Source organism: Poecilia reticulata, chromosome 5, assembly GCF_904066995.2.
Source record: "Poecilia reticulata chromosome 5, P_reticulata-male-v2, whole genome shotgun sequence".
Classification (NCBI taxonomy): domain Eukaryota; kingdom Metazoa; phylum Chordata; class Actinopteri; order Cyprinodontiformes; family Poeciliidae; genus Poecilia; species Poecilia reticulata.
Genome location: NC_088834.1, coordinates 25,858,217 through 25,881,153, shown reverse-complemented (window position 1 = coordinate 25,881,153; position 22,937 = coordinate 25,858,217). Strand labels below are relative to the sequence as shown.

Sequence of the window (22,937 nt, the reverse complement as noted above, 5' to 3'; positions counted from 1 at the left end):
GCTGCACAATAAAAATAAGAACGTTGGGCACTTTTCCAATCTGAAGCGAAAGCAGCATAAGCTGCTGTCTGTCCATTGATTTCTGATTACACGCCTGGAGAAAAGTGACATGATTGCTGGCAGAGTGTTTCTATAGACAGTGATGTATGGGATGCCAGTAATGTCGAATTTTGCGGGCCTGGCGTTGATGTTGAGGTCCAATTGCAAAAATGTCCTGATTTGGAGAGCGGTCCATTAGTCGGGGGCGGGGGAGGAAGCGTTTAATAACTTTGGCTAAAGAAGATGTAGACTTAAGCAACCTGGAGTTTTTGTCTGTTTTCTGTGTGTTAAGAGTTCAATTTGTGAATGATACAAATGATACAAGGTGTGTTGGTTATGGTTCCAACAACATGGTTTTCTTTGTCACATCAAATGATATCAGTTTATTTTCAGACGAGTAATAGCATACAATAAAAACAAATGATATGAGATTTACAAATTAGCTTGACAAACGATTAAGTAGTTTAAAAAAAACACAAAATAGATTTTTAAAAAAGTGAAATATGATGTGTGTTAGCTTGATGTCAGTTCTTGCTTTTCAAAAAGCTGGGTTGAAAACTGATGGGTTTGCTTGTTGTAAACGTTTTTTATGCTTGTAAAACACCCAAAGTGCTTTTAACAAAACATATGAATTTCCAACTGTAGGTATTTATTAGACTTTATAAGTTATCCTTTTAGAGGGTTTTTATAGATTTTAAAGCTCTTAGTAGCCTTTATTTACTAGTTGTGGCAGGATAATGTCTCTTTACATTGAGAACATTTTTTAAGTGATAAGATTATTATTTTCCTTAAAAAAACAACAACAAAAAAGTTCATGTTTGTGTTTATGTCCGGCAGGTATTTGGCCCAGGGAAATTAATATTTTTCCTCACAAAGCTACTAGCAATTTCATTACAATTTCATAGCGATTTCTCCATAATGCTGAAAATTATTTCACCAGGGAGTCTCTACTGGCTTGTGGGTAAGAGATGTGAGTAAATTATATGTTCAAATGTGTTAAATTAATACGTTAGTTACACCTTTTAGCAGCTTATTTGTCCTTCTGCATATAGAGTGACTGTACCATGTATAATCGTTCAGCTACTTCTAAAGCGTTGCCCTCCACTAATTTACATTTTATATTTTAACTATCAAACATCGAAAGGTTTTTTTTTATGTAATATGTCGCTGTTATATTTGCACATCTAACCAGTCCCCGCAGGTTTGGAGGTCCAAACCGACAGCTTTACTCCACTTATATCTTGGGCAGGTTTTTATTTTCGTGTTTTATCTCCGTGACTACAAGCCCTGATTGTTCTCTACGTTTACTTTTTTTACAAAATAAATTTTTTAAAACAGTCCAAAGCCATTCTCTTGAGTTTTGATGAAGACTTTGCAAAGGTTACAATATTGCTTCCGACGACGGGACATTTTCTCTCTCCTGTTCCCAACGAGCAGCGCACACACACCCACATCCAGACACACACACGCACCCACACATGCACGGCTGTGCTCCTTTAATGAGTGTATCACAGAACAAAGCTGATAAAAATGCATGCCCTGACTCAGCCTTTCAAAAGGGAATAAGAAATAGGCCTCTGTGCAGCCATGCAGCATGCCTAATCACTTCTCAGAGCGCATGCACCTTGCATACTTTCACATACTGTACCGAATTCAAACTGTTACACACAAATACACAAGTTTAAACTCTGATCGCAAACGTCACAAGCTGCGAATGTGTGGATGTTGTGTGCTCTATAAGAATGTAGGAGTCATATTTTGTAATTATGCCTAAATTATGAACATTTTCTCCTTTTTGATCCAACTTCACTGAAGCTCTTTCAGATAATTATTTCATTGCTCTGTTGGTTTGCATCTTTATTTCTGGTTCCTGCTTTGCAGACCTGTGGTTCTCGTTGTTGCACTCTCCCCTCACTAGGGGGCAGTGGCACTACACCGATGTTTGAAAGCGAATCGTGGTCCTTTCAGAGAAGTTTCCCAGCATATTAGTGGACTGAGTTGCATATGAATGAAATCTGATGAATAATGAAGGTTTGAGGAATAGAGAAGACTTTGTTATTAATGTGACTGTTGTCTTTTCTTGAAGCCTGCAGAGTCTTTCCCCTTTGCAAAGAGAGGCGTGTTGACACACTACTATTGCAGGATGGCAATTTACCTTGTGCGTGCACGTGTGTGTGTGTGTGTGTGTGTGCGTGTGTGTGCGTGTGTGTGTGTGTGTGTGTGCGTGTGTGTGCGTGTGTGTGTGTGTGATAGCACACTTGCATCACAGACTGTCACTCAGTTGTAATTAGGAAGAGTCTCTCCTGCTGTCCTCTGACAGGCTTTGAATTTACCTTGCAAATACTGTGCAAATTTAGCATGTGTGTATGTGTGTATGTCATTACTGGTTTCTATGGCATATTTGATCAGCTGTTAAATGTTTCAGCTAATAGGCCCTTCTGCTGCTTTCCTTTTATGTACACATATTTTGGAAATCAGTTGGACTTTTAGTTTATTATGCATGTTGTTTTATGTGTCCATCTGCGTATGTATGTGTGTGTGTATCTGCGAAAGAGGGTGTGTGTGGTGTGTGTGTGTGTGGTGTGTGTGTGTGTGTGTGTGTGCGTGTGCGTGCGTGCGTGTGTGAGTGTGTGTGTGTGCATGCGTGTGTGTGCGTGTGCGTGCGTGTGAGTGCGTGTGTGTGTGTGTGTGTGCGTGCGTGTGAGTGCGTGTGTGCGCACATGACAGACAGTGAGTGTTTGGACGGGACAAGGGTGGAGGGGGGGAGCTGTGTGTGATGTTTAGAGTGGGGATCACATTTAGCCTGGGGGTAGGTGAACCCATTGTAAACAATGGATCTGACAGAATCTAGGCCTTCACATCTTCAGCCCTGTGTGTGTGTGAGTGTGTGTGTGCGTGCGTGCGTGCGTGCGCGTGTGTATGCCATGTTTTTATATCCTTATGGGAACCTATTTCTGTCTACAATGTGGGGTTATGAGGACCACTGCTGCTTGTGGGGACATTTTCTTGGTCCCCATGAGGGAAATTGTTGTTTTTGGGTTAGTGGTTGGGTCTGTGATGGTTAGGTTTAGGGTAAGGATTATGGTAAGGGTTAGGCTGTAGAATTTAATGGAAGTCAATGTGAAGTCCCCACAAGTGATGAAAACACAACTGTGTGTGTGAATACATATTTGTGGGGTGCCTGTGTACGTGTGGGTAGACCTCCATGCAAGGCCATGGACCAACCCCAGGGCAGACTGTGCTCTCTGATGGGTGTCTTTGTGCTTTCCTTCCTCCAGAGGCGTCTTGTGTTTAAGACGAGGAAGAGGAGGAGGAAGAGAAGGAGATTTGAGGTGCAAGTGAACGCCGCCATGAGCTTCACGCTGTGAGGACCTGGCCAGTGGAAGACAGACGACAGACAGATAGACAGACAGACAACAGAGGTGAGGCTCTGATGCGTGTTCTTCTTGATCGGGTTTGTCTCTGCTTAGTGACTCGTCTGCAAAAATGACATTAAAAATAAACTTGAGCTAAGTTAAAAAAAGAATAATAAGAATTCATGTTTGACAGGTTGGTTTAACCCAAACTTAATCACCTGTACTTTTGGAATAACATTTGATTTGTACATGCAGCGAACTGCAATCATTTTAACGCCCATCACAATTTGTTGCATCATGTCTACAAACCTGATGCAACTTTTACTTAAAAAAAAAGATTTTTTTTTAACATAGTTGTTAAACTGTCACGATGTCATGACAATTTAATGAGAAATACAAAGTTTGGTCATAGACAACCAATCAGAGTCAGGAGGAGGGTCTTAGCGCTGTCAATCAGTTTGCGTAGGCGCTACTCACACCCTCCCGCATGTGTTTTATTATGATTTTATGTGACAAACCAAATTAAGAACAACTTTAAATGCAAACCTAGCTTTTTGAATTTTTGTTTGCTCAAGTGAAGTTAAAGTTTATTTATGTAGCACATTTGCAACAACCCCAGGTAGAAAATATAAAATAAAATTAAGTTTAGTAAAAAATAATAAAACTAATATAAAATTCATAAAGATTGCAAAAGCTAGTAGCATGAATAATAATAAAAATAACCCCACAATACTTAAATGTTCTTCCTTTACCTTTTCTCTTTAGCTGGTGTTGAAGGAGAAGAGATGTGTTTTCAGGCTGTACATACGTGACCTACTATTAAAACTAGAAGGATATGTTTCCTTCTACTTTCATGCACTACTCAACAATCTGTTGACCTGTCAGTCTATTGACAGATCAACAGAGTAAAATACATTTAGGTTTGCAGTTTTAAGATGACAAAATCCAAAAAGGTCCAGGGAGTTTCAGGATAGTATTTTTTTCTTTTGATTAAAATATTAATTTAGGACATGACATAACAAGCAAAATTCACTGAAAACTCACTGATGATATTTTCATTTATTATCTTCAAATATTGATTAATACTCATTAACATAAAATGTTTGCCTGACTTGGCTGAATGGCTTTACTGGTTTTGCCTCATAATGACTGATAATGACATTTTTCTTTTCTACAATATCATTGTAGATTTAACAAAAATGTTAGCAGAAACATGATTTGAAAAAAAACCCACAAAGAAATGCTGCCGCTGATGCTTCAGGTGTACACAGAAATACGACTGTACTTCTGCGAGCTAGAAAAACCAGTTTCCTCGGGTCACGTCTGTTTTTTAAGGTTGTGTTTTTCTTCCTTTGACCTTTAGCAGCTCACCTCCTCCACTGTTTGTTCAGAAAGTTGCATTTGTTGGTTGTTTTCCAGCCTCTTCCTGAACGTCTCCTCCTCTGCTTTCTCCCTCTTTGCCCCCCTGTCCCTCCTCTCTCTCTCTCAGGATGAAGCTGAGGGGAAGGTCAGCTTGGCCTTGGCAGGTGGCCTTCCTCGTTGCCTTGGTGATGCTCTGGGTTGACCCCGTGTCCGCCGGCAGCCGTAATCATCGGGGACCAACAGGTACACGGGGTCTTGCTCAGAATCCCCCCTTGCCACCACCGTGAGAGGTTAATTACACTGTCATTTCAGAGGTGTAACACGTGTTCGCCGAGCCTGACGCAGACCAGGCCTGCGTCATGGCGGAGGGTGTGTGTGTGTGTGTGTGTGAGACGTTTTTACTCTTTATTTCGCTCTGACAACAACGTAACCCAGACGAGGACTTGTGCTTGGCGTGGTTGCAAAGAAAATACTTCTGTTTGAGTGATACAGCCTTCACAGATCCTACATAGCACTTAAGCTGTCAGAAACTGTCAACACAAACACATCCGTTTGGGTGCGATCTCATCTATTTACAGTGCAGACGCGCAGCGTTTCAGAGGCGACGCTGCTCTCGAGGACTCTCGCTGCCTCAGCGCTGCCGTAAACTTTAATGTCTCTCACGAGGAGCTGAGGCCCTGCGGTGTTTATTATGCAATTATCGTAAGTTGTAAACATTAAAGTTTACGTTGGCCTGCTTATGTGACGCCTTTAAAAGAGTATGAATGTTGAACGTTTGTCACGTTGCGTCTCAGCGGAACGACAAACTTCAATATGTTTTACTAGGATTTGTTCTGACTGAGCCACACGCAGGAGTAGAGAAAAAGGAACGAGGGAAGGGCTTAAAGGGAAAGAAGGAGGAGGAGCAGAGAGAAAGAAGCTTAGAGAGGACGCAAGTGAACACCAATGAAGTCTGCTTCTGCACCTACAAACATGGATATATGACAATAACACTGGCTCACTGTTTTCCACATCTAAAGAGGATTACATACATGTGGATTCTCTGATAGCCTCAATAGATCAAATAATCAAATAGTCTTTCAAAGTCATTTCAAATTTAAATTCAAACATACTTTATTGATCCCAAAGGGAAATTCAATGTTTACCTCATATTAATTTTAAATTATTCAAATAGATATTGTAGATCGTTGGCATCTGTTGCAGTCTGTAGCAGTCTGTATTACAGTGAATTTGAAGAAGCCTCTGACTGAAGTCTCTCTTTTTTCCCAAGACAAGTCTCTTGAAAAAGTCGGTCAGGGTTATCCATTTAACGTCATGATAAGTACAGATAATCTGTCAGAGAATCGATACCATAAGACCAATAAACGCAGCAGACAGGTCGGAGGGAACGCTGAAGAAGTTTAAAGCAGGCTTAAGTTGTAAAACCACACCCAGAGTTTCCAACATTTCATTGGGGCTTGTTCAATGTGCGGTCTAGAAATGAAGAGTTTGTGGCACATCTGCAGACCTGCAGCGAGACGGCAGCCCAGCACATACACTGACAGCGACTCTGGAGGAGATGCAGAGATTCAGGTGGGAGAATCTGCAACTGCTGGACTGCACATTGCTGCATAATGTGCATTGTAGTTCATAATGTGACAAATGTGAAAAGGTCACACATTTGTTTGAGACTCTTCAGTCTAAAACAATCAAAACTTGACTGAATTAATAATACAGGTCATAAAGGCCAAACCTATTTTTTCCCTCCATTCTCTCTGAGAGGATGACTGCGGGGACGGTTTCTTGCTGAGTCACACCCACCAAGCTTGCTGAAACCTCCCAAGTCTCGTCTTCCTGGCTCTTAATTACAACAGTTTCCTTAATTATCCCTCGATTTCTCCGCTCTCGCTATTTGTGTTGTGCAGGGTGACCTTTATGCGCAAAAGAAATGCTACCAGCATCCAGTCTTTTTTGGCGAGTGATTGTATTAGTTTTCCTTTTAAGTGAAGAGAGAAGGCAGCCTGCTTACGGCAGGGACACGACTAATTACAGGCTCTGTGGATTGTGAAGGTCAGCATCATCGCCTGGCTCCCTTCTCATTTCACACTCGCCGAGAAACAAGATATCTGGCGCACAAACGGACTGATGCTCTTTTTTATTATTATTATTATTTGACGGTTTACTCTAATTGGCGGCGGCTTGAGACCTGTCGGCTGTGAATATCAATAATCCACGCATAATGCAGTTTGAGGTTGAAAAATAATTGGGCGAATGTTATTGCTACCAGGATACATATTCAGGGGATTTAGCCACTTCTGTCGCTGTTTTGTCGGTTCATCAGTGGGACCTGCGTGATCAATGTGGGTGTCGTACCTCTGTCTGCCACATGGTGGCTCTGTAGGTCAAAAAATGCCCCAAATGATGCATGTACGTCACATTTCTTTCATCTTAATTTCATCTACTTATTGTAGTGCTAATCTATTTGATAAATGAATTCAACCAATGAAACAAATCAACAGTGAGAATATAATTTTTTTTTTTACATGTTTTCATTGTAAAATGTTCCTGCTCCTCATTAACATTGAAGAATTTGGCAGGTGGTGAACAAAGTGAGTGCAACCTGCCTTCTCGTTCTTTCTTTTCTCTTCTGCGTCAAACTAAAGAGAAACGTTTCGCACACACACACGCAAAATAAATGACGTTTATTAGCGTTAGCGTGGCTTTAAAGGCACCGAAACAGAACAGAACTTTGCAGAAGACGAACTGAAGCGCTTTGTGTTGCCTTCGCTGTGTATGAAAACTCCTCCATAAACAAAGACTGATGAATGAAATATGAAGCAACAACCATCTTAGAGAAGCAAGGGAGAAAAAGGAGAAGTGGAGAAATTCAGAGCAAACAACAACATTGACACTTTTTAGCACTGCTATATTTATTAGCATAAGCTAACCCCATACAACTTCCTATACAATAAATCTCTCTGAAGCATTTATTTTACTATTTATACTTTAAATGTTTGCGTTTGTGAGCTTTATGGAGATATTTTATTAGTAATAAATGTATTTCTGTGTCTCTGTGTAGATGGGGATGAAACTGTTGCCTTGCAATAAAAACGTCGTGGGTTTGTTCTCTAAACTACATGTGTTGACACTTCACTGCACAGTCCAAAAACATGACAGCTAGCTTAATCGATTTCTCTAAATTGTCAGTATTCATGATTGTGTGTGCGCAGGCGTGGTGGTGTGAACTTTTAGATCGGCTCTACATGAGAAATGAAAGGAGAGAAAGAAAAAGCCTTCGCTGTCAACCCATCGGTGAAGTTTTCTAAACTCTACTGGGACTTTTACTGGAACTGTTTGAAAAGATTTGAGTTTTTCTTCAATAAACACTCCAGGTGGATCTGATGCGAGTCAAAGCCCCTACCGTACTGTTACGCACGGTAGGGGTTCTGTGATGCTGTGGGCGTGTTTCTCATCCAAACTCCTTGAGGACCTGTCAGAGTTCATGACTTGATGCGTTCTTTTCAATTTGATTTCAATAAAAACCTGGTTCCATTACCAGAAAAGTGAAAGTGGGTCATCAGCAGGATATCAGCACAGGAACGACTCGCTTGACGAATGCTCAACCCTCTCTTATGGTCCTTAATCCAACTTGGTTCCCTGGAAAAGTTGCTCCTTCAGCTTCTAGAGTTATCATTTGACGTCATATTCTAGCTAGCTTTGGAGTAACGCTTTCATCTATGTGTCGCATTCCACCTGCAAGTTCGGAAAGCCACAAGACTTTTTGTGAAAAATAAAAGCACAAACAACCCGGTCAAGTGATCCCATTTTACCAGCGACGAGGGTTGCTGTATACAACCCTCGTCGCTACCTGCAACCTGTAATGAAAATGAACAGAAACTGCGAGGGAGGCCTAATGCAGGCCTGTAAAACACCGATCGTGTCAGGAGGATTGATGGGCCGTGCCGGTGTTCAGGTGAGGAGTAAATGGAGCAGGCAAGTGAAAGGTCTGAGGGCTCAAAGACGCTGAGTGAAAACAAAAAGGATGACAAGTCGAGGAAAGCCGATTTGTAGCAACAGCGGGTTGACTTAGCAGCGAGTTTGACGTGTTAGACGGCACAAGCGATTCTTGAAATCTCGCTCCTTTGAAACCGCTCCGAGCGTTCCCGCTGAGACGTAGACCGCATCGCCTCCCAGATCCGGATTTCACGACCTCAAACGGAGTTGCTTGATACCTGCCCTTTCTCAGCCGCAGACATGCCTGTCAGGAACTGACAGAGGGAGAGACATAGCCTTTTTGATAAATTGTACAATTCTCCTGCTTGTCTGTGTCTGTCAGAATACATCAGTCGCCTGACTAACCCATCAGTTCGAGGCAGTCTGAACGCTCGGCTATTGTTACGCCCCCACCGCCTGCTGCAGGAATAGAAGCATTTAGCCATGCTTCAGAAGACTTTTCATCTCGCCGTGTAGGGCTCTATTACACCGATACGGCCATAACAGAATGCTTTAAAGGCAACACCGAGCCGTTCGACACACTGTTAGTTTGTGTATATTTGTGTATAGAGCTGGGAGCTGAATGTTTAACACATAAATCTTTTTGTAGATGAGGGGAGGGAATCAGCAGGACGTTGATACGGAAGGTAAAGCTGTGGAGGCTCATCATGGAGCCCGAGCATTTTGTTTATTGGTTCTTCTTGGTTCCTCTCACTAACATCGGGTTTTTTCCTAGCTGGAAGACTTCTCCCATTCCCTGAGGGATTACCTTCAACACAGACATGCCCAAATGTAATGCAAAGACGATAATGGTAACCTGAATGAATACAAAATGTACTTTTCAAATTGTTTTCAGAAGAAAATGTCAAGGCTTCCAAGGAAAAATTAAATGGTACTTTGAAAAAATAAAAGTAATTTCTTCCTAAACATACAGTAACACCTGCTGCTTGTGCCGTCCATGGTGGCAACAACTCCCCAACGGATTATTGACGAATGAACAGGAACACAAATACATATACGTTAATATGCTATATTGCATATATTGAAAAAACAGGTTGTGTGACTGCAAATATGCTCATTTTGTTTCACAATAGAGTAGCTAACTTTAAGGTGTTCACTGTGTTTAGCTCGCAGGGGAAGACGCCGTCTCTCTCTGCCGATTGTTTTTATTACAAATTGCAGTCTGCATTGTTGACCTGGAGGTAAAAGTCTAACCAGCGTGTGTCCAGGACGAGTGGGACATGCTGAGATGCTAGCTGCCCTCTTTTCCTGACCCTACACCTGCCTGCACAAGTCCTGGGTGGAGGGAAGGTCAGCGCTGATGACCCTCGCTCCAAACCTGATTGATTGTTGAAGTATGGACCTGCCCGTTTTTTTGTTGTTGTTGTTGCTTGTTCCAGATGGGCCAAACCTCACAGCGACGGATGAACTCAGGACAGAGTCTGAGCTCTGTGTGTGTGTGAGGATGATCTTAGGTCCTGAGATAGGATGGTTTCTAGGAAATGGAAATGATCCACAGTATTTTCAAAATGGTGAGGCGGCAGAGCGTGGAGGGAGCACACCGTCACCTCCGCTGTCTTGAGTGAGTTTAACTCCAGATGGTGCCGATTCGCTTCCTGTCCGTATTCAGACTCCTTATCATCCTGGTTCAGACCAATGACTTCTTCAAATTTCAGTCGTTTCACAGATGGGTCCACCAAGGTGCAGGCGTTTATTTACAGAGAGGATAGGTGTGGGGAGAGAACACAGCCCTGAGGGACGCCGCTACTGATGGTTCTTGTGTGGGAGAAGATGCTGCCCAGTTTAGGCAAAGGGGGAAAACACCACCAGGACTTTGAGCTTTTCTGGCATTCTGGTGCTGAAAGAGCGTATTCACATGTTCATCAGTGAGCTATAGTGCATTCAGAGGGTCAAAGGGCAGAGTAGTTGGAGGAGGAAGAGATGCAGGTAATCCTTTTTATTACAAACAAGATTGTTGCTTTTGTGCTCATGAGCACAGAAGTGAAAACTTGTAGCTGTATTTGTTCAGCTACAAGTTTGTCTGTAAGGAGCAAACCTGTAGTACTAGTACTAATAGTACTATTGTGATTAAAAAACAATCAAGTGTTTTTTTAATTATAAAAAAAACATTTTTTATGATTAAAAACACAATCAGTGTGTTTATTATAAATATATATTATTTATATATAACAATATATAAATAATATAAATGTTATTTATATTCTTATAAATAATAATATTATTTATAATAATAAATAGTAATATTATTATTTATTATGTTTATAATAATATTTATTATTATTAAATAATAATTGTATTATATAATGATATAATTTAATTGTTATATAATTTAATATAATAATTAGATTAAATAATAATCTAATTATTATTAAATTAAAACCCCCTCCAAGGACTCCAAGAAGGGTGGGTAATCTTCTCAAGAAGACTGGTTCCAGAACCGGAGCCAAGCGTCGAGGTAGAACCGACTATTTCTAGCCGAAACCTCTCAATCTCACACACCAGCTCCGGCTCCTTCCCCACCAGAGAGGTGACATTCCACGTCCCAAGAGCCAAAATGGGTTTTCTCCGTAGGGTGGCTGGGCACTCCCTTAGAAATAGGTTGAGAAGCTCGATCATCTTGGAGGGACTCAGAGTAGAGCCACTGCTCCTTCATGTCAAGAGGAGCCAGTTGAGGTAGCTCAGGCATCTGGTCAGAATAACTCCTGGACGCCTCCCTGGTGAGGTGTTTTGGGCACGTCTCACCGGGAGGAGAGCCCGGGGAAGACCCAGGACACGCTGGAGGGACTATGTCTCCTTGTTGGCCTAGGAACGCCTTGGGATTCCCCCAGAGGACATGGAATAAGTGGCTGTCGAGAGGGAAGTCTGGACCTCCCTTCGTAAGCTGCTACCTCCACGACCCGACCCAAGAGGAAGAAAATGGATGGATGAAATGGATGGACAGTTGTAATTACAACTCCCTTACACTTTACGCAAGTTTTTCACTGTTCATTAACATATCCATCCATATCCATGTCTCTGTATTCATGTTTATTGCTAGGGATGATTGGAAAAATCATTACCTGGACAGTGGTCTCTTCAGGTTCAGGTCCAGTCTTCTAATTCCATTTTCGTCAGAGCAGAGGTTGAGCTTTAGACTCAACGGTCTCCTTTTCAGATTAGAGAAATCGTTCCCTAGGACAGATCTCTCTTGTTGGGTCTGGTCTTCTAATGCCTATATCGTCAGAGAAGACAATAGAGGCAAACTTTCCCAGCCGGGGAAGTTTCTTCTTTGAGATTTGAGAAATCGCTCAATCATCCCTGTAGCTACTTGTGTCAAACGTCACCCCAGGAAGTAGCTTGTTACAAAGTTTCCTCACTAATTTGGTGACCAAATATCCTGCACCAAAGGTAATCGGAAAAAACATGGTGGTGAATGCGATCTTCTCCATTGTCAAAATATTTGTCCAACACACTGCTAACAATCAAAGAGATGCTTGGATATAACCTCCTGTTTTGAGACCCAAGCATTCATAACCTCAGATGTTTTTTGATCTATGTCATAGATGAGGTCATAGCTACAATGATCTCACTGTAGTTCTGGGGGAGTATTTTGCTTCTGATCGTTGCTATGGAAACGGTCAAATCAGTTCTGCATGACTCAAACTATTAACCGTTTGCAACTCCATCACTTAATCATTCGAGGCGCCATGACGGACAAGGGTATATTTCAGGAGGCTAGGGATTAAAACAGGGATTTTAATGGTTAAATATTAAGTTTAGATTGGCCATTTTATATTAAAACCATTAATTTAAGTTGGATTTTTCATCATTTAAAATTTTTAATCATACTTGACTTAAAAATATCTTAAAAGTAAAATTAAATGTAACTTACAAACATTTGCTGCTGCTGCTGCTGCTGTTGTAAATTGTGACAATAAATTTTACTTGCTTGGAGAAGAGCTACAAAGAAATAATTTTGGTTCAATAATTTTACACGTTAGCATAAAAATAGAAAAAAGGGTGATCCTAAAGAAATGATGCTGTCGCTCCATATTTTGATGGGTTGTAAACGAACCACTCGAACACATTTGTTCTGTACGGTGCAGCAATGTAAACAATAGACAGAATGTAATGTCTTCCAGCTTTTTCTGTGTAACTGAGAGCTCAACACCAACAGCAGCACAGTGTCAGCAGCCCATATTGCGGATAGCGGGGAAGGAGATAAATGAGTCCAATTCTATGCTTTCCTGTAAACTGGTTATGAGTCTGTTGGTTTTTCACTTTTCTTGTATTTTAACTATTAAACCAACTGGTAAACAAATGTTTATATCTGTTTTTAAAAGAATAGTAGCTTCTCTCTTATGTCTCCATCAGATGAGCAGCATTAGCAGCTTTTGGTGACATTATTATTAATAACAATTAGATTGTTTTTGAATACGATGCAGGATTTAAAATGAACTGATGAAGATGGTCTATGTGTCTAGTCTGGCCTGGGAAAGATGCCTGTTCCCTTCTGGACCTGTTACCCCATCACTGTTACCCCGTGAGATCAGAATTTAGATCTCACGGCATCTCAACGTGTCAACATTACAGCCAATGGGCTGAGGGAAATACATTTTGTGTGTGTGTATATATCATAGAACCCTCAAGAATTTAAAACTACTTTCACCCCTGGGTATAAATTACGGTAAACAGTAAAAGCTACAGGCTACACATACCATCTTTTTTTTTTTTTTTTGCAACGAAGCCTTTAAATTTTATTCTGACAAAACACCAGCTGCCAAATATTGTAATGAGGATTCTTCAGTAAGAATCCGACATACTGAAGAGAAAGCAACACGCTTTCATCTACATGAGTTTATCTCAGCTTAGGATCGCTGTAGCTGTTGAGCTTCCTCACATATATACAGATTATTTTCTGATCATGAATGTTGGCCAGTACTTTCATATAAAGCTCAAAATAACTTTGACCACTGCTAACCCAAACACACTGTGTCTTTGCTACAGCTATGCCTTCTGTACGAGTTGCAGGTTAAATTCTTGCAACAGTTATTTTCACTGGAAGGAGCAAAAAAAAACAACAAAAAACAAACAACAGCAGTGCTTTCTTTTAGTGATTTCTTTAATTTTCCCATAATTTTTTTTTGTTATTTCTCAACCTTATGTATGCATATATGACAAATAAGGTTTTGGAAATGTAAAGATACTAAGGTGCAGGCTCCCAGTTGCAACATTTTTTTTTTTAATTACATTTTTAATCGACCTGACCCAGAACTTTGTCATCACCATCTGACAAAAATAAATATAAAATAATTTTTAATGACCCTATTAGTGATATTTTTACTCATTTTATAGACAAATGCTTCTCAAGAAACAAAATAAATATTATTTAAAACAAAAAAAAACAAAAAGTCCAACTGACGGAGTTGACACAGAACTGAAGGTGGTGACAAACTAGTGAGTAAAATGAAAAACTTGGTACATGTGAAGTAATGCAATTTATGTAAAATACATTAAAATGAATTAATTGCACATTTAAGTGAGATTTGACAACAATTTCACTGAAAGAGTCACAAAAACTCTGATGGAGTTGACATCTGACGGAGTTGACGAAATGCCAAACTACCTCAATTTATATGATGTTATTCTGAAGGTCATATTATAGCTCATCAAGTCCATGAAATCTTTACATTATACTAAAATCAAGCTTTTATTTCACACAATTTCATCAAAGTTGTGTAAATTGTCAGTTATGGTGTTGACACATCATGGTTGTGACAAACAATTTAGGAATAAAAAGAGGAAAAACTAAAGAATAACATAAGCTAACCAGAGCTAACAAGCCCTCTCAGCAAAGGAAGAGAAAATAAGTGGTCATGGGGTCCTCAGACGTTCTGGTGCCCCCTAATAATGCCTGATTTTTTTTTACATTCTTTTCATTTCTGACGGTGTTGACAAAAACTAGGGACAAATTTCAATGGAGTTGGAAAATATATAAGAATGATTTTTAATTCAATTTATTGATACTTTTATAATTATTTATATGACTACTTATACTTAATTGTCATAATATATAATTTTAGTATTTCTTTAATTATTTTAAACTATTATAATGTGTTGAGTTCTGCTCCTGGACAAGGGATTTTACAGGCATCATCCACCGACTACAATGTTTAAAATAAAAAAATATTCAGCAAATACCAGGAAAATATACATTGTTGTGCTCACAAGACCCAGGTTGGTTTAGTCAGATATTTAAAAAAATTATATTTTGTGTATATTTTATTCAAATTTTGTGCTTCATCCATAGGACCTGTTTTGTCCCTATTCTCAAGAATCACTGAGTACATATATTTCAAGCTTCATTTTATCACTAGCTATTTTACAAGGCAGAAAATTTGCTTCAGTGGAAAAGCATTCTTCATGTAGTGCTACTGATCCACAATGTGGAAAATGTTGGCAACGTGAAACAAATTGATCTTGTTTTTTTAAAAACTGGCCATGAAGCACAGCTTTGTTAAGTATTTGCTTGAAGAGAACCTTGGAGTGTTTTTTTTATTTTTATTTTCATTAAACTGCGTCTGTACTTCTTAACACACACACACGCGCACACACACACTTTCTCTCTTCTTGCTGTTGTCCTATAAGTAGCGGAAATCCTTTTTTCTATAAAGAGGTATGTGGGTAGTTTTCATATCTTACACCTGCCTGCATTTACCTCATTAGCATTAATTTATGCTTTGTTGTGATTTTAATTAGGGTGCAAACTGTGGGCAGACTTTATATATATAAAAAAGATGCAGGAATAAAAAAAAAAGGTCATGGTTTTATCCATCTGCTCTCAAGTTTGAAAGAAGCAGCTTTTTTCAGCTGAAAACGGGGTTTTGTCTAAAGGTTATAAGCAGTAAATGTCTTACCAAATCAACAACCTTCTTTAGTGACTTCATATAATATTAATCTTTATTAGTTCATCCTGGGACTGCACAGTGGTGCAGTTGGTAGAGCTGTTACCTTGCAGCAGGTTCTGGGTTCGATTCCCGGCCCTGGTCTTTCTGCATGGAGTTTGCATGTTCTCCCTGTGCATGCGTGGGTTTTCGCCGGGTACTCTGGTTTCCTCCCACAGTCCAAAAACATGACTGTCAGGTTAACTGGCCTCTCCAAATTGTCCCTAGGTGTGAATGTGTGTATGCATGGTTGTGTGTCTTGTGTGTCTCTGTGTTGCCCTGCGACAGACTGGCGACCTGTCCAGGGTGACCCCGCCTCTCGCCTGGAATGTTAGCTGGAGATGGGCACCAGCACCTCCCGACCCCACTGAGGGACAAGGGTGTAAAGAAAATGGATGGATGGATGGATGGATGGATGGATGGATGGATGGATGGATGGATGGATGGATGGATGGATGGATGGATGGATGGATGGATGGATGGATGGATGGATGGATGGATGGATGGATGGATGGATGGATGGATGGATGGATGGATGGATGGATGGATAGTTCATCCTTCAGGATGAGACTGATGTTTAGTGGAGGAATGGCCAAGACCAAAGTGACTTTGGCCAATCTTTAAATTCTTCCAAAGAAAATGATTGCGTTTTGTAGAAAATTATTGACGCTACACCACTTCTCAACTTCAAGTGTAAATAATAATCAGCTTTTATCGTCTCAGAGTATTTATTGATGCGTCCAAATGTCCCACAGCAGTTCTCAAATGAGCTGAAACTTGTTTTTCTTCATCAGTGGAGTCTTGCACAGTAAGTGGACGTAGAGACTAGTGGTTTTTAGCGAGTTGCTGATTTCTTTTGAGGAAGAATTGTACCTGTTGATTCTCTGTGATTGGTCACAATTAGGTTTTAGCTTCATAAGTGACACAACCAGCAGGTCTTGGTCATATCGTCTGAGTTTGTTAAGGAGGTATAGATTTAAAAGTTCTCAAATGTTTGCTTGGCCGTCCTAAGAGTGAGAACCAAGACGGCGAAGCATAATGAGCAGCCAGTACAGCTGGACGAGTGGCGGTTTGATGTGAGATAAAAACTGTGAAGGTATGGTAAGATGTCTGGCAGCAGCGATCTACACAACATGTAGAAAACCCAGTAATGGTTTGCTTAGGCAGGTGAATGATGAGTTACAGCAGTCAATACATTTTGGAGAAATAGATGCACGAATAACAACTTCCTGTCTTGTTTTTGAGATAATCCTACTTATTAAATGCTAAAGTTAGCTTACATACAGTTGCACTGATAGACGGCAGGGTCAGTTTCCAAATGCTGACCGTTTTCTACCATTTTTAATTTTTTTTAGAAACCAAGACTTTGCATGTTTATTACTTATTCCTTGTAACAAACAATTTTAATCACATATAACTTCATTTAAGGACATTTTTGTCTCATATTCCATGTTAACAGCACCATTGTATATGCAGCTCTGGAAACAACTGAGAAAGCATTTAAAATTTTTTGAGTAAAACGAATGTTGTTCTTTTATTCTGCATGTCTCCCAAATTCCAAGGAGAAATTTAGTATTTATTTGCAGAAAATTAGAAACGGTCAAAATAACAACAAAGATGCAATGCTTTCAGACCTCAGCTAATGCAAGGAAAACAAGTTCATACTCATTTAGAAACAACAACACTAATGTTTTATCAGAAATCAATATTTGGTGGAATAACCAGGAGGCTTTCAATGGGGTTCAGTGCAGTGGTCTGTTCATATTTTCCAGAGTTGTAAATTGATGTATTTAACACTTATTTATCCTACTGCATTAGCTCAATAAACCTTTAAACAGAGCCCAAATTTTAAGATTCATTACTATCCCTTCAAAAAATACAAACAGCTTCATCCCAGGTCTGATGCAGGCAGTCATTAGAGGAGACCGGAGCGCCTTCTGACCTCATTACTGCAGCCAAAGATGAGCTTCTCTTTGTTCTGTCTGCTGGCCATGGCACCTCCTTCCTCCACCTGCTTGACTCTGTCTTTGCTCTTCTTTGTTCCTCACTAACAGGCTGCGTTTCTCTCTCAGATGTGGGGGACCGTCAGACTGAGTGGCTTCAGCCGGCTAAAGTTCTGCAAAAGCAGGGAAATGAAATTTTAATTCTGGGAGTAACTAAGATTAAACAAGGGGAGCTGATTGTGCTTGATTTAGGCTTGAACTTTTATATTGTTACGCTGAGCTTTTTTTAAAAAAAACTGCACCTACTATTAATGCAGTCGTAGTTGTTGTCTTCTGAAGTTGTGTTCTTTTTTTTTATTTTAATTTTTATCAGTGGATGGAGGCTTTATGTTTGCACGAGTGTGTGTGTGGTAATCTGGCAGCTGCTCCAGCCTCAGGAGAGTCTGAGACAGAGAAGTGAGGGAAATGAAAGTGGAGGGATGACGGTGGAGCGGGGTAGGAGGGGGGCGCCCTCGGTGAGCCAGGGATCATTGATGGGGCTCTCTGGAGAGAAGAACAAACAAACTTTAAATCAGAAAGGATGAGAGGGGCCACGGCCTGCAGAAATAGAACCCTTGACGGTGTGTGTGCGTGTGTGTGTGTGTGTTCGGACGCACTTTCTGTGCACGGCGCACTCAGCCGGGCGTGAAAAGTTTCAGAGTCTGTGTAAAGTCACGTACATAAATGGAATCTGGGCTTACGGTACAGTATAAGCAAGGTTTTTCCAGCGGTGTAAAGAGGCTTATAGGTAGCTGGTAATGTCACCAGAAGGGTTTGCTGTTCTCGCCCGAAACTCTTAGGAGAGCACAACAAGCTTTGCGAGGGAAGATAAGGCGGCCGCGAACCATTCTGGAGCCTTAAGCAAAGATTAGATTCACTAAATATTTTACCCAACAGTAAACGCAAACACCAGGCATAAAAGTCTTTCCCCCGGGGACGTCGACTGGTTAATTCGCTGAATAAAACATAACTTTAACACCTACACTATCTAGTTCCAAACATTAATATTGAACAGAAGTCTATTTGCACATCATTTCTGAAGGATTTCCAGGTTCACGCTGCTGCAGCTCCTGTTCCCGTTAGGCTGCTGCTCGCTTAAAGACGTCTCAATAATAGATGGAAACAATATTTGTTGACCAACCTTTTCCAGCGTTTTTGGCCGTTTCTCTGTCGGGATTTATGATTGAATGCTTGTGTAAACTTTAGAGTAGGGTGAGTTTGGTAATATTTGTTGTCATTATGATTTTTCTTTCTTTTTTTTTTTTACTTTTATTTAATATCAACATTGAAAATACATGGTCCAATACGTTGCATTAGTGAAAGGAAGATAAAATCACAAAACTAACAAAGAAAAGAAAACACATGATATTGCGAGTATTATTAACCGTGTGTGCATGAGAGTGTGTGAGCGAAAATGGTGATATGAACGATATTATCAGTGTGTAGAGCAGCTAAAAAAACACAAACAAACAAAAAGCATTCATGCTGGTAATAATAATAATAATAATAATAATAATAATAATAATAATAATAATAATAATAATAATAATAATAATAATAATACATCAATAAAATATGAAAGACAGGTAGATATAGACATATGACGGATCAATTAATGGAACTGGTAAATTCATTCTACTGGGTGGAATTTATTATATTGTTTACAGGAACTACATGAAATGAGGAGGGAGGAATGATGCCAAAAAACTTCTGTGAAGTACTTTATACTGAATGAGCTGAAGATTACAGGTTTTTTTGTCATTTATGAGATATTATTGCAAATGTTAATCCAGAAGTCACAATCTGTGTTTATATTCAGATCTGTTTGCAATTTTGAAGCAGGTATTGATATTGTTGAATCAATACTGTTTAACATTCTGAGTATCGTCTGAGTTTTCTTTCAAGATTCAATTTAAATTCTTTCATTAGGATCTATAATGAGTTGTTCTGGGTCATATTTACTTTGCATAAGAGATTTTAATTGAAGATATTCTAAGAATTGAGCATCTTCAAGTTTATATTGTTTAGTTGTCATTATGATTTAAAAAAAAAAGAGCAAACACAACTATCTGGAAGCAAATGGCTCTGCCAAACCATTGTCAGACAAATCATTTAGTTCTATATATTTTAGGTGCTTTAAATAATTATCATGGTATGTAAACTTATGAGCCCAACTGCAAGCGATCACAAAAACTAAGACATTATTTGCATTTCATCTAGTGAAAAACGCAATAATCGCAGCATAAAATATTCAGAAACCATACTCACACACTTTGGATTGGAACAAAACAAACACAAACGCACAAAAAAAAAAGAAAAGAAAAAAGTTGTGGTTTCCAGGGAGTGGTTCTTTTATCGGTTCTTTTATCATGTGTGGGTCTCTCTGTTGCAGTGCTCCCTTTGCTTCCATTAGTTGGTTCACTTTGTCTAAAAACGACTCAAAAGAAAACGAGTGTCTTTTTTTTTCATCATCTACTGCTGTTGTGTTTTCCTTCTGCGTGCAATGACAAAACCAGAGGTGCCTTTGTGGTGAAGTTAATGAGGCCACGCTGCGGAGGATAAGAGCGTCGCTAAAGAGTGTTTATTTATGAATCAAAGACTTAGCCTGGAATAAACCAAGGCGTTTAAACATCCGTAAATACTTCAGCAGATTTACTTCATCCTCAGAAAGAACTGCTCAGCATCTCACGGTTTGAATTTGAACCTGGCAATTTGCTGCAGCAGTCCACCGGCGTGCCTCTGGAAAGTTGACTTATTTGTGTCTCCTCCTCGTGTCTGTCGTTCGCAGTGTCGTATCAGGTGAAGCAGGGCACCTGCGAGGTGGTGGCCATCCATCGCTGCTGCAACAAGAACAAGATTGAGGAGCGATCTCAAACCGTCAAGTGCTCCTGCTTCCCGGGGCAGGTTGCCGGGACGACCAGAGCCAGACCCTCCTGCGTGGAAGGTAAAAAGTGTGCGACGAAAGCTCATGAGAACGGTCCAATCACTGGCTTTATCGTTCTTAAGCTCCCAAAGGCCTTCAACTCTTACACACACAACCGGTTGTTGTAATTGAAACGTTCTTGATGGCTTTTCTGTTGCATATTTGCATGAGAAAAGGGGAATTGAGTCATATGAGAAACATGGCTGTCTTCTGTCAGCTGGAGTCGACAACAAAAGTTTGGTGTTAAACTTAAAGGCGACTTCAGTGTTTGTCAGGAAATCTGGAATATTTCTAAATAATCCTGCATTCGTCGACCAGTTAATTACATACGTGGTGGTATATTTTACTGCCATGATGGTTTTTGAGGTAAATGGTGGACTAATAAGACTAAGTAATAACTCCAGAGCTGCAAACTTTATGTGGGTTTCATATTTTCTCATGTAGTGTCCAGAGCAGGGTTGTCAAACTCCAGTCCTCAAGAGTTGCTGTCCTGCAGTTTTTAGATGTGCCACAGTTATGAAACACTGGAATGAAATGGCTTAATTTCCTCCTTCTTGTGTAGATGTGTTTTCCAGAGCCTTGCTAATGACCTAATTATTCTATTCAGGTGTGGTGCAGCAGAGCCACATCTAAAAGTTGCAGGGCAGTGGCCCTCCCGGACTGGAGTTTGACACCTGTGGTCTAGAGACCTTAAAGTAATGGTTGCATCCAGGCGTTATGTCACCAAGTACAATGCTAAGCTTCAGATGCTGTGGTGTAAAGCACCGTCCAACTAGACTCCACATCAATACTCACTTGTTCCCCAAATTGTAAAACCATGTTTGGTAATCCACTGGGCTAATCTGGGATTGGCAGATCCTGCTTGACTGCACTGAATCTGGTAAAGTTTGGTGCATGGGGGGGATCATGGTATGGAGCCATTTCTCAGGAACCCTGTTTAGTTCCAGTTGAAGGAATTAATTTCCTTTGTTGGACCTGTTTGGGACCCTGTTCCAACATGACTGTGCTAGAGCACAAACTTAAGGTCCATAAAGGCTGAATGAGTTTGGTGTGGAGAAACTTGACTGCCCTGCACCTCGATCCAACACAACAGAGACGGTGAAACATTTCCCCTGTTGTAAGGAGCTTTCCCCAAAGAGCTGAAGCTACTATAGATGCAAACATTAGGCTGACATAGATTAAGGCTGGGACGCCACTCAAGTTTATTTGTGTCAATGGAGACATGTGACTACTATACAGGATGGAGGGAATCATACTTGAATCTAACGTGTGTGTGCAACTTGTCCCATCATCACGTTTTATTTCCCCTTAACTGTTGCTTTATGTCACTTTGTGAACCTTAAAAACTTTGTCTGAATGGTAGTTTGTTTGTTGAAGTCTTGTTTTTGCAATAATTGAGGTACTGATTAATCCTAAATGTGTCTAGTCAAATATCTTGAGTGAAGTTGCCGTCGCTGTAATGATGTTTGGGTTTCACATTCTGTTGTTTGCTTCAATATTTTTGCCTTAGTATATACTTAGTTTCTTCTCCAGTTTTTTTAAACAGGTTTTGATGGTTTTTTACCTTCATGTACACCGGCTTCCAGTTTGTAATCACCACACAGTGACTCAGTCACACACCTGCTGTTGCTTAAGCTGAAGTTGCATCTTGTCTTTTATCTCTTTGCTTCCATCTCACACTTTCTTTTCCACTTTCACTTCTTTGTTCTTTCTCATGCTTTGGGGTTGTGCTTTGGATGTCCTTACATTTCATTTTTAATTTGTTATTTTTGCTTTATTTGCATTTATGCAAGGCTGCTGACCTCCCGGACCGCTTGCCCGACATCTGAACAATAAATCTGTTGATGAAAACAATATTTATCAATTATAATGACAATAAATGGTTCTGCTTTAAGCAAGTCAAAAATACTCAAGACTCACCTTTTAATCACGTTTAAGGACATTAGAAGTTGACTGAAGACAACTTCTACTAACTCCAGGATTCCTTCAAAGGACGTTTGAAGTTTTGTTTATTAGTTTACGGTTAGGATTTTAAAAAAATGTTGTTTTTTAACATGCGGTGCAGATTAATTGTGCCCCTGGGAGATTTTGATGGGGGACCAACATGAAATAGAAAGTAAATCTAAGGATCTGCTTCAATGCCCTTGTTGATGGAAGGAGGTTTTCACTCAAAATGTGACGATACATGGCCCCATTCATTCTTTCCTTTACACGGATTAGTCGTCCTGGTTTTGGCAGAAAAACAGCCCTAAACCATGATGTTTCCACCCCCATGCTTCACAGTAGGCATGGTGTTCTTTGGATGCAACTCAGCATTCATTCTCCTCCAAACACGACGAGTAGAGTTTTGACCAAAAAG

General features: G+C 40.1%; 1 protein-coding gene across 2 annotated transcripts in view; it reads left to right on the top strand.

The window, feature by feature from the left end:
• The window catches only part of tafa4b (TAFA chemokine like family member 4b), a 69,938-nt gene that overhangs the window by 12,863 nt on the left and 34,138 nt on the right, over positions 1–22,937 (top strand). For both annotated transcript variants that reach the window (XM_008409569.3, XM_081607366.1), the window contains exons 2-4: positions 3,318–3,461; positions 4,885–5,000; positions 20,444–20,599. In XM_008409569.3, coding sequence (XP_008407791.1) covers positions 4,886–5,000; positions 20,444–20,599 — 271 coding nt within the window. In that variant the 5' untranslated portion in view covers positions 3,318–3,461; position 4,885. The remainder of the gene's footprint in view (positions 1–3,317; positions 3,462–4,884; positions 5,001–20,443; positions 20,600–22,937) is intronic.